Source organism: Onychostoma macrolepis, chromosome 12 (assembly GCF_012432095.1).
Source record: "Onychostoma macrolepis isolate SWU-2019 chromosome 12, ASM1243209v1, whole genome shotgun sequence".
Classification (NCBI taxonomy): Eukaryota; Metazoa; Chordata; class Actinopteri; order Cypriniformes; family Cyprinidae; genus Onychostoma; species Onychostoma macrolepis.
The window spans coordinates 8,083,127-8,096,153 of record NC_081166.1 but is presented as its reverse complement, the minus strand read 5'-3'; the positions used below and the strand labels follow the sequence as shown (position 1 = coordinate 8,096,153).

General features: G+C 37.4%; 1 protein-coding gene across 9 annotated transcripts in view; it reads left to right on the top strand.

The window, feature by feature from the left end:
- baiap2b (BAR/IMD domain containing adaptor protein 2b) overlaps positions 1–13,027 on the top strand; it is a 55,694-nt gene that overhangs the window by 36,367 nt on the left and 6,300 nt on the right. For 5 of the 9 annotated variants that reach the window (XM_058793836.1, XM_058793834.1, XM_058793833.1 and 2 more), the window contains 7 exons: positions 4,172–4,324; positions 7,444–7,683; positions 8,474–8,660; positions 9,358–9,559; positions 9,690–9,758; positions 10,286–10,448; positions 11,602–11,639. In XM_058793836.1, the coding sequence (XP_058649819.1) occupies positions 4,172–4,324; positions 7,444–7,683; positions 8,474–8,660; positions 9,358–9,559; positions 9,690–9,758; positions 10,286–10,448; positions 11,602–11,639 (1,052 nt within the window). Of the gene's footprint in view, positions 1–4,171; positions 4,325–7,443; positions 7,684–8,473; positions 8,661–9,357; positions 9,560–9,689; positions 9,759–10,285; positions 10,449–11,601; positions 11,640–11,841; positions 11,894–13,027 lie in introns of all 9 variants that reach the window. The other 4 variants (XR_009273701.1, XM_058793838.1, XM_058793839.1 and 1 more) reach the window with 3 other exon arrangements.

The following is a 13,027-nucleotide window of genomic DNA, read 5'->3' as shown; positions in this document are numbered from 1 at the left end:
TCCGGGGTAAACAAAACAAAAGTGTAGGAGGATCAGAGTGAACCAAACATCAGAGATGATTGATTTGTTATTCTGTATCAGGGTTGGCCAAAATCCATCACTTAAAAATTTGCTTCCTTTGAGTCCATTAGTGTAAATTTGAATTCAGTTGTGCTCAACAGGAAGTCGAGTTTGAGTCGAGAAATTTAAAATGGAATGACAGGAAAAGGAATTTATTGAACTGTAATTGAAAGAAATGAAGCTGCTTCATGTTGTTTGGCTACATTTTGAAAACTTCAATTAAAACAGTCTGGAAAATTACAATTAGGAAAAAATATTCTGGTGTTCTTTCATCTGGTAATTACGTGATATTGTTTTTATTTATATAAAATATAATATAACGCTAGATTATTTGAATTCTACTGCATGTTCTGTACAAGCTGTTTTATGTTTTAAATCTTGGCCTTACATGAACCTTGACAGATTCAGTGCCAAGCAGAAACAGAGGCTCAGATGCACTTGTTTTCTTGACTTTTGATCAAAGGTCAAAAGTGCGCGGCGCTGATGTGGGAAGTGCATTTAAAAAACAGCTGGAAATCACATTCTGATTGTTATTTTAGCTTGTGCCTCACAGCTCTGGGTTGCACGGGGCTTCAGGAAAAATAAATAAATAAAATTTGAGATGTAAGTTAATACGTCTCTGGCCTCAGCTCATACACCCCAGACAATCCCCAGGATTTTTATTTATTTATTTATTTATTTTTAGCGGTTTACTAGTTGTGAAATCTTAGATTTACCCTTGAGAAAACACTGTGTATGTGTAAACCCTTCCCATGGTTCCCGACATGTGGCAACTCTCTCATGAGATTTCTAAAATGTCAGATTTCTTTGAATGTAATTTTTTTCTGTAATAGCTTTTGTCAATTATTTATAGGTGTGTGTATGTGTTCATTCCACTTAGCGGCTCAGTATGAACCGTGGATGAATTTTACATGTGGGGTTCATGGTCCCTGCTGTGCGTCATGCTGCGGAGAGTCTGGTTTTAGAGATGGCATGAGCAGATCTTTCAAAGGTGTGAATAGCGGTGCCATATATTAACCTATTTTAGAGATTTTTATGGATAATGTTTTAGAGATATTGAACATATAATGTCTTTAATCTTTTAAATAAAATGATTAAAAAATTTAATATTTGCAATCTCAAAAGTAATATAAATTTTTCATACTCTATAATGTATTATTGCATAAATTCACTTGTACATTGAAAAAAGTGGTGAAGGATTTCTTTTAAAATAATTCACTTAGAAATTGCTAGTAAATTTCATAAATAATTACTAAGAAACAGCAAGTAGCACAGTGAATTAAATGTGAAATTTTGAAGTAGAAAGACGGAAATAGTATTTTTTAATAATCTTACTCCAAATCATTTATATGTATATATATATATATATATATATATATATATATATATATATAACATTTCTTTCATATAACATTTTTCACAATTGTTAATTTCGTTTTATATAAGAAACACTGTTGTTTCGGTTTTCTCCTGATTTTCCTGATTACTAGAGAGAAATGCAGGTCTGTTCCAGATCCCCCGCAGAACTGATGCCAATATTAATACCGTGACCAATGTAATGCACTCATTTCTCTTTTTTTTCCCTGAGGAATCAATGCACAGAAATGATGGCGCATTTCAGTCATATCCTACATTCATATTCAGCACGTGTTAAAATGAGACCAACCAGAGGGCAGGCAGATTGATTTGAACTGGAGTGTCACTTATGATTTCAGGCTGCAGTAGTGTAGGATATGGTCCCATGTCATTTTTGTGCGTATATGTGTGTATACATTAGTATTCTCCTTGGATACCAAACTAAAAGGCACGTAGTGCAGAAATTTCGATCTAAATATGATTTCTGATGCCATTTAGCCATACCCCACCAAACTGAGCCATATGGCAACACACTGCAGCATACAACACACTATTTACCAATTCTAGTATGTAAACCTGTTGAATGCAGTGTTTTTAGCCTGACAATGTTTACTGTTGCTTAGTTGAGTATGATCATGTCAGCCACTTCACAAATGGTACTTAACGTCATGCTAATCATGCTGCCTGTCCATTACCTGAATCACTGGGAGATTGTAAATATAGATGTTGGGTTTTTTGCCATGCTCCTTTATTTGTAATATCTGATGGTCCAAATATAGTTCATGCAGTTTAGTCATTTAAATAAATCATATGCTGAACCTCTGTTGCCTCAGGCCATATTGCAGTAAATATCTATCAAAGCTGATAGAAAAAACATTGGTTTTCATCCAACAAGTAGGTAAAATAAAGCAAATTACTACCAGCATTTGCTACTGAATGTGCGGACTAACTAGTGTAGGGTCATTTTGGTAATTGTAAGATGCAGAAATACATGATACATTTGAGTATTGCCTGTGCAACAACATATTTTTGTACTTGTACCTGGCAACAGACTTGCACTGGTTCTATGTCTTCAGTTGTGTAAGTGCACTCGCTGGACCTCAACATTTAATCTTAGCGTGTGGCTTGTACATGAACTGTAAATGTAAATGTACTCTTCATGACTCAGACACTGAAAGAACATTTAATAGGAGCAGAAAAGGGGTCTTGACCATGGGTCATTAAGTACAATGAAGATCCTGCAGTATAGTGCTGTCATTATCCAAAAAGAATAAGACAGACGTCATATCTGATCCATTAGCGCACAAAACACGCAGTCTACATGCGGATGTGGGCTACGACGACAGTTGAAAAATATTAATAAAAAAAAATTAAATTACTTATTTGATTAAAATACAAGAAAACAGTAATATTCCAAATATATATATATATATATATATATATATATATATACAAAAACATGTACAACAAAAATATATACAATTTATAAAATATTATTACAATTTATTACTGTTTCGTACTTTTAATATATTTTATGTTATTTATTCCTGTGATGGCAAAGCTGAATTTTTAGCAGCCATTACTCCAGTCTTCAGTGTCAAATGATGCTTTAGAAATCATTCTAATATGCTTATTTGGTGACCCATTTATTAACATTATTTAAAACAGGTGTGCTGCTGAATGTGTTTGTGGAAAGTGTGATTATTTTTTTTTTAAGGATTCTTTATATTCTATATGAATGTTTAGCCATGTAGAAGTCTTTGACAAAATCAAAGTCACCTTTGATCAGTCTAACATCTGTTTCATAGTCAATGCTGAGGCATTTTTAGTATCTCTTCATTTCATTGTTTTTTCCCCTCTTTCATCTCTCACATTTTTCCCCACATGAGTTTAATGATAAAGAATTACAAACAAGTCTATCTGATGTACATTAGAGCAACTAAACCTACAAAACTATGTGTTTTGGTGCTGGTGTCTAAGACCAGATGTGTTCCAAATGAGTTTTAAACTCTGGATGAAGCATTGCTTTATTCATTTCAGTTGTGCAAGGCACAAAACCCATGAAACACAAAGACCGAGAGTCTGGGTGAACATATTGTACACTTTCATACATCACTGTGAACCCATAACACATTTTTGCATGATGCAATGACCTTTTCTAACTTGAGACTAATAATAGACTTGCAAACAGTGATTCCAGCCTTGTTCATTAACACTTGGTGGGAAGAATCAGCATAACTCACTGTGATACCACGATACCTACACAGGTTGAATAACCTTACGAAGAGTGTCACTGTGTGTGTGCAGTTTGGATTACATCCAGTTCCTACAAGGTGTATGTCCTTGTTAGATGATGTTTTGGCTGTGGCGCAATCTTTACAGAGGCAGCAGCTTTGGTAGCTGTTATGTTGTGATACATACTTGAGTTGGATGTTCTATCATTTTATTTAAAAAATTTTTTTACTTTATTCAATTAAATTATGAACATGACCTTCTTTGTTACTTGGATTCTCTGATCAAACCAAATAGGCCAGTTAAATTCAGCCCTCAACAGCTTTGCATGCTATGGATCATTGAGCTTTAGCATTCCCATTTGCTTTCATACAATGAGAGTAACAGCAAGCCTACATGTTTGTCATTTGAAATGTACGGTTTCTCGTAGCATGGCCATCACTACATCAGGCTGCGTCAAACTGGGACATTGTTTGTCATTTTTTTTTTATGTCTGCTTCACGCCACCTTCCCTGTCCCTCAGTACGTCGAGACCATCAGCAGCAAACAAAATGAGCTGGATAACTACATCTCTGAGAGCTACAAGAACGCCCTGTCCGAAGAGAGACGGAGGTATTGCTTCCTTGTTGACCGTCAATGTGCAGTGGCCAAAACGAGCAACACCTACCACATCAAGGTGAGATTTCACGTCATGCTGAAGAAACTTTGGGTCGCAGAAACACTGAAATTCAGTTAATTGAAATAAAAATTGTGTTAAGCATGCATTTTAGCCATTATTTGCACATTTAAATGTGTTAAAGACAACATGAAATGCCATTTACAACACATTTAGCTCTCGCAATATGACATATTTAATCATTAATAAATATTTGGTTGGATGACTTGGTCAGTTAAATTGATAAAGCCTTGTTTATGTCAAAAGATATAAGTTTTGATTACATGTTGTCTTTAACCATCAGTCATGTAATGTATTAATACAGATCATATACTATAAATTATAAGTATCCATAAATTATATACTTGGACAACTCCATACTTTGTTTTCAGTTGTTTCTGCTCCCAAATCCCATTTAGTCAGTCATTCATTCCATTTCAGTGATGATCATTCCGCCATGCTTGCTAGAGAATGTGCTTTACTGTGTATTTTGAGAAAGTTTCTTAGTTTGGGTCCAAAATGCACTAATGCCTGTGCTGTACAATTGTGTTTTGTATACAATGCAAAATGATTTATAACCAAGACTACATTCGATTGCTTATCTATTGTATCAAAGAGATTTAATCAAGGTGGTGTCACCAATATATAAAACACAAGTGTGAAGGATGATTATTCTTTTTAGAACATTACATTCACACTAAACAAAAATAGAGCAGATATCTGGTGGTATCTGGTGGATTCACCAGCATGCAGAAGAAGACCAGTCATTCCCGCGTAAGCGAGATTCACTCCTCTACTGTGACGCCCACGCTTCAGAGTTGGTGATAGACAGAGCGTTGGGAGCAATGATGGCAAGAGAAGCAGAAGAAAAAGGGAGGGCCAGGCAGAGAGTGGCCCACTTTTACAAGAACAGACTGTTCAGACGATAATCACTGTTTTCATGTACAGTATGTGTGTAGGAAGACTCATACTGAAGAAATTTCTCTGCTGGCAACTGCAAAAACATTTTAGACAAAGACAAAGAGGCAATACCTCACAGTGGAAAATTTAATTGGAGTCTATTCTACATAGTACTACTTTATTATCCACTTTTGTTACAACAGGAAGAGCGAAGTGACGTGAAAAAAAACTGACCATCTGCCAGAGTTTGTCATGGCTGGATCTTAACACCGTCACCCACAACAGTCCTGGTACTTGATACTTACTCACTCGTCTGAAACTGAGGGCAGAAGGAACAAAGAGAGTATAAAAACTCTCTCATGCTCAGATGACTAAGAGATTTTACCACTGGGAAGGACATTGAAAAGAAACCTTTTAAACACCTAATGAAATTTGCAAGTTTGAAGGATTCACAGATTTCTTGGGAACTAATAGGCAGTTAGTAGTGGTCTCTGAATTGCATTTGTGTGATGCCTTTTCATACAAATGCAATTCAGAGACCATTGCTAACTGCCTATTAGCAAGATTTAGCATATGCTTTTAGCCAACTTGAGATCAAGTGCATTACTCTTTGAGGGGTTTGAACTAGAGACAAGACGTGTAGGGTCTTTAATATTAGTATACATTAGTGTTTAATCAAGGAAAGTAAGTCATACAGGTTTGGAACAAAATGTGTCTGAGTAAATAATCACAGAACTCCTTTCAAAACAATGTTAAAATCGCAGATGCTTCAGGTTGGCAGTAGTTTAATAAGACTACTGAATCTTATGACTATACATGATCTGTCCTGTTACTCTTGAAACTTTTGGATCAGCATAAAGTCCGGATGAAACGGAAACTGCGTTCATCTTTTCTTTTTCTATTGTGACGTGAGTGAAATGGCTTCTTAAAAAATTTAAGGTTGGACTAGATTTTGTCCATTAGGAAGCGATTGGACTGTTGTCGTTAGCAAAATCATGCGATCTCATGTGAGTGACAGGTTGTTGTCCCACCCTTTGCGTCGGTGCACACATCATCAGAGAAGAGATGACTTAGTGAAGGAGAGGGGAATTTGTATTTATTTTTTAATCACAAGGGCAGTTAATTTTAGATTTAAAAAAATATGTATTACGGATATTTAATTTATAATAAACATTGCAATATTCCATAAAAATAAGAATTGTCCATTTTAATTTCACGGTGACTAAGATTTGCCAGTTTCCACTCCTAAAGAGTGTTTGTGTTTTTGCTTTTATGAACCCAATAAGGTCGTGACGCAGCCTGCAGGTGCTCAGACAGGCAGTCAGGTGATAATTGCTTTGGGTAGGGTGGTATGTGGTTGTGACTTAGAAAAGGACCGTAGGGGATCAGTAGTACTGACCTGTGCCAGCCAAAAACAGACTATGGAGGTATTATAAGTACAGAGCGAAGGAGAGTGAGGGGGGAAAAAAGATTTTGACATGTTACAAGGCTGTAGGCATTTAGAAGACCTTTCACCCAATGCAATGTGTAGTGCATTTACCACACTTATGTTAAAGGAACTTTGCACTAAACCAATATTTGGTGGAGGATGCAGGTAGATTTTTAGCATAACCTTTAGTGTAAGTTTTAGGTGAACTATCCCTTTAAATAAAAACAACTAAAAATGTTGCAACACGTCAAATTGTTGATTAACTTTTCATTTGTCACATCTCTTTGAAATTTGGATCTTCAGTTTTTTAAATAAGCATTCATGTACTGCTCAGATGATCTGTATTACAGAAAAGAGTCCAAAGATAAAGTTGCACTTCCTGTGCTCTACATTCAGAGGTCTCCAGGCGTTCCTCATCTCTCTTACAGCTACTGGTCGTAGAGCTCAGCCAGGCTCACTGCCTGTGCATAGGGCAGTGTAATGAGGCTATTTCAGGCTTCAACCTACAGGGAGGGGAGGTTGTCAGGATAGAGAGGGATGTCTCAGAGCTTCAGAGGAACGTGAGGTGAGGAGGGGTCACTTTATCACACTTTATCGCATTCCCTCTCCCTATCAGTCCATCAACTGAAGAGCTCACCCCTGAAACCTCAGCTTTATATTCACAGAGAGAGAGTCTATATTTGGTCTGTTATCCTTGATTTGCCAACATGGGTTTTGTAGACTAATCTAAATTATTCACTCACAGGTGTGTAAAGCTTACATCACTTATGCTAGGTGCTAATACTAGTTGTGGCACTGTATTTGTTTTTAGGGCAGAGACTTGCTGACGCAAAAGATCCCATTGTGGCAACAAGCATGTGCCGACCCAAATAAACTCCCAGAGCGGGCAATGCTTCTAGCTCAGCAAATGGGCTCAGGAGCGACGGGGATGCTGGGACCCAGTGTCCACCACACCTCTAAATCTAGCCTGACCATCTCAGACCCCATCCCTGGGGCCAAGCCACTTCCTGTGCCACCTGAACTCGCGGCTCTCATGGGGAGCCAACAGACGGTGAGTTAGAATCCCAGTCCAACCCAAATAAAAAAAAAAAAAAAAGTGAGCCACAAAATGATACAGTGTCTTAACTGCAGCAAGAGAATTTGTAAATGGTTGCATTAATGATGTGTATAATTGCGTCCTGAGGGTGTTTGGAAGAGTAGGGGGCGCACTCATAGCCATGAGAGAGTTCTCAAATTTAGTATAGATGGATATAAAGTCATTAAAATACAGTTCCATAATGACCACAATGCTGTGAAAAGAATAATCAGAAACCTGCTGGCACTTATAGCTCTCTTTAGTTTACAGTTTATCACAGTGCAGTAACCATTATTCTGCATTTTAAAGAATATTAGTCCACACCACAACCATAATTATAACCGCATGGAGGAATGGCATCATTGGAATCGCTTTCAATTTTTTTTTTTCCCAGTTAATAATAAACCATAAAAAATATTGACAGCCAATGAGAATCCATTCTGTTTTAAAGAGCTTGAGCATTTAAAGTGGCAAACGGCATAAGTGCAAGTTCTTTCCATCATAGAACCAAATCTATGATTTACATGGGAGAGATTTCAATGCTTTTCAGTATATCAAGACACAAATGGTTAAAACTGTGTACAAAAAAAAAGCTGCATCTTATAAGGAAGCACATTCATTTAAATCTCATTCGGAAGTAGTGTGACTAATGCTTGATGGTATTTTTTATTTTACTTGGAGAAAAAAATGCATGTATTCAAGTATACATGTAAACTAGGTGTCTTAATTGTAAAAAAAAACTAAAAATGTGAATTGCATCTTGCAGAGGATGATGGGAGTAGATGGTGTTCCCGTGGTAAATGGCTCAGGGGTCCATGGGGGAGAAGACTACCAACGCTGGATGGAGACCAGAGCCGCACACGAGAAACCGGCCCACAGGCACGGTGGAGAGACCTTCTCTAACACCCTGCCTGTCCGCAAGGTTGCGCCTGTAAAGCCCAAGAATACTTTGGGTAAGTTAAGGAACTTAACTTGACAATGCAAACTGTAACTCTCTGATCATGACATCTGGAAGATTTCAGTGCTGTTTATTCAATACCCAGCATCTCTATACGACTTAATAATCCGCCATCTGTATTTATAGCTGTGTCAGTGTCTGTGCACCTGTGCGTATCTCTCTCACTCTCTCCTTGAGAAAGTAGTGAGTATTTCTCTAGTGAGTGGACAATAACTGGGCAAACACTGCTGGAAATGAAAACAGGGCAGAGCACGTGGGAAAAGAGAGGACAGCTTTAAAAATGGATAGAAAATAGGTGAAGGGTATAGTTACTCTTTGAGGGAAGTATTTTTAAGGAGCGGAAACGAAGTTCTTAATGAGTGGCGTTCACGACCTTTAGGTGGAATTTTAAAAATGTTCCTAAATGTACTGAGCTACCTTATAAGGTGACCGATTTGAAGGGAGCAACTCAAGAGGTCCTTCTCACATGCAGCAAATAAACATTTTGACTAAACTGATTCCAATAGTTTAGTTAGTATGTTAAAACGATTATTCTAAATGCAAAAATACAACAAACATATACATAAATATTAGGTAAGTCTATTGGATTTTACGATACGTTTTGAATGAAATGTACGTAATTTTTCTGTCATTTTTCTTCTTGCATAGTTATAAAAAATTGCTCACTATGCATTTCTAATCTCTGACCCCAGCAGAGACACAGACCCTCCCCAGGTCTAGCTCGATGGCAGCTGGGCTGGAGAGAAATGGACGGACACGCGTTCAGGCCCTCTTCTCTCATGCCGCCGGAGACAACAGCACACTCCTCAGCTTTACGGAAGGAGACATCATCACACTGTTGGTGCCTGAAGCCCGGGACGGCTGGCACTACGGCGAAAATGAGAAAAATAGAATGTACGTGTCTTGTGGTTAACTTCACAGCAAAATTTGCTCATATATACAGAAAAACAAAAACATTTTTAATTTAAGAATTTGATGAACCAGAGAAACTGCTTCCAATTCCACGTTGTATGTGTCCTATCAGGAGAGGCTGGTTCCCGTTCTCCTACACCCGCGTGATTCCTGAACCAGACAGCAATAAACTCCATGTCAGGTGAGTTTGTTTGAATATTAATGACTTTACGAAAGCCCTTTCAATGTTTAAATGCCATTTAATATTGTGCTGGCACAACCTATGAAATGCATTTAGATAACTACGGTCATGAGCTGCTTAACACCATAAAGCATGCAATTGAGAAAGGCTTTAACGTTGACGAACCTGACCTTGTTTACTTTATTCATGCACATTCATAGTCTTGTTGTGATTGATTCATCGGTGCATGTTATTCCAAAGGGAAAAGCCTTTGTAAATTCAAAATAAAATGTCTTGCTCTTCCTCTGACACAATTTTCCCTTTTACTAATGTCACTTGGGTGATGTTAACATTGGCATAATGCTATAATTAGCTATTTAGGTCAAATTTTAGCAATTGTGCATTACATTTGGCTCCATTCTAATACACAACGCCCACTTTCTTGATCCAGTCTTCCCAATGGATAAAATAAAGTCCGACATTTTTCAGAAATGTCACGTTACAGAAATGAAATCACGTTAATAGCGCATATATGTGTGTGTTTGTAGTTTGCAGCATAACAGGAGCAGCAGCACAGGAAATCTTCTGGAGAGAGAGATGGCGTTGCCGACACCTGATTACGGCATGCCCACACGCTTCCTCGCCCAGCAGCAGAGCACACAACACAGCCGACAGAGACCATACAGCGTGGCAGTGCCAGGATTCTCACAAGTAGGCTATGCACACACACACACACACACACACACACACACACACGCACACATCCTGCCTATTCTTAATGCAGTGTCATTCTACATCCAATACACAATGATTAACCTTGACAGATGTATGGAGATATTAATATAGCTTTCTATAAAAATATTAATAGTATTGAAGTATTAAATCACCTTACGTAGACATTTATCAGACATGCTGAAATATAGCGGGGCGACAGTTCGATTAATGCAGCCCAATCTCCAGCTAACCGCATAGAGGACGTTCCAGGACATTACCCTAAACCGAGATCAGTTTCCACCTGTGACCATGTGTTATTTTAGCAGCCTGAGCCCACATTAGAAAAGACCTGTCCTGTTTGATTAAACTTCCCTTTGAGAGGCCATTTTGAGACATTTACAAATAGATGGGTTTGGGGTGGGAACAAAGAGAAACGACTGCAGTGAGAGAGCGGGTATTTGTCTGTGGAGGTCTTCACTTTAAATTAAATACATTTTTATACAGGTACAGATACATACAGCAGACTTAGAACATTTAAGCTATTATTCAGATGTATGTTTCAATATTACAACCTGGATTTCACCAGGAAAATAGCTGGCATGGTGCTACAAACAAACAAATTCTAGGGTTTGTCTTTGGCATCTAAAACCATCATTCATTTTTGAGAATGGTTTGAATGAAAAACATGTTTGTATACTACACTTCACTGAAATAATTATACTTGCAATGGCATTACAGACTTAAATATGTATGAGTAAGCCTGCAAATACTTTTGGAGCAGCATCGAAATATATCTGAAGTAGGGCTTTGTTATGTAACAAAGCCAGCAACAAACATCTCATCTCAACTCTCTCATCATTACCCCCGGGTCCCCTCCTTAGTGCATTCAATATTTATTAAGTTTTGCTTGGAAAAAAAGACATGTATGGCTGTTGTGTTTCTCTGTTCTCCTAAAGTCAGTGCTCAGTTGGTTCCTCCCATTGTTCCGGTTCAGGATGTACTCAATAACCTCCTTTTTTATTCCTTTTTCAAAGATGCTTTAACTATCATCAATACTGCAGTTCATAAGTGTTATGCATTCTTCTACTGCCATCTACTGGACATTGGAGGAAAAGTAGGCGACTAAAAGATGTTCTCTTTTTCTTCACAGCAAGGGTTGGAGGAGTACGATTCTCGATTCCAAACGAGGTAAGACCTAAATTTTCACTTACTCATATGCCAACTGAACAGAAACAGTATTTTAAAAAGCATTTTAGTTTGTCTGTAAGTTCTTTCTTTGTTTTATTTTTATTTGACTTATTCTTCTCTGGTTTTGTTTGAATTTAAAAATCCCACATATTTTGAATTTTGACTATGGCAAGCAAAAAAGTCTTGTTTGCTTGACCTGCAGCCGGAACAGACGAACATAACTGACGTTTCTGAAGGTCTAGCCCAAACATAAGGTGGGCGGGTGACCAAACGGCACCTAAACCCATGTTGAACAAGGGAGAAACCTCTGATTGTTTAAATGGGTTTCATAAACCTCGCAATAATGTACTGTAGTCAGTCGTGTTTGGTATTTTCCCATAGATGAGAGCCATACCTACTCTCTTGAACATAGCCATACTTTATCAATTTGAATGAACTTTTTTTTTTTTTGTATTGTACAAAGCACCTTGTGTGACGTCGCTATATAAAAATAAATAAATAAACCTTTCTGGGTCATCTATGGGGAAGACCATTCCCAGCTTTTATTCCAAATTCCTTTAGCATCACAATTTAAAGTAGGTATAGATTAAATATTTTAAAATATTTTAAGTTCCCATTCCATTCTTGCTTTTGCTGTCCATGTGTGTTTGTCTTAATTAGTCTTTTAGTATCTTTTGTTCCAACTTTCATTTCTGTAGGGAAACTCATGAGAAGCAGTTTTTCACATGCTACCCCCAATATTTTCAATACTTGTAGTTCACTTTATATCTTGCTGTACACACCATTTAGATTTGACTCCCATGATGCATTTAGAACAATAGGCTCCATTTTCACAATACATGTGTGTGGGTCGGTTTTAAAGCTTTTTCTAATTAGAACACGCTTGAATTGTTTACAATTTATTTCTGAACCACACCACACACGTGACTTGTAGAAAATGCAGCCCATCACATCTTTGTAATGTGCATTAATAGAGATTAGTATTAGTAGTAACATTAAAGGGATAGTTCACTCAAAAATGAAACAGTTATCTTTTACTCACCCTTATGTCATTACAAAAGGACATCCTTCCTTCCTTGGACCACAGAAAAAAGTTCAAAAAACTATATTTCCTATATATTCATAAATCTCATGAACCCTATTCAATGAATCTGACTGATCTTGTTCTTGAGTTCAACTCTGACGGGAAAGGTTATCAATGCACAGCGTAAATTTCCATCCGTTTCTCACCCAAAGTTGACATAATTGGATCCAACACTTGCAGTATAGTGCACAAGTCGAATGGACTAATATTTATTCTTTTATGGTGCTTTTGCCCGATAAGTTGCCGTCCTCGTTCAATGAACCTGGGGAAAAAAAGGTTTGGAACGTGTGAGTAAATTATGACC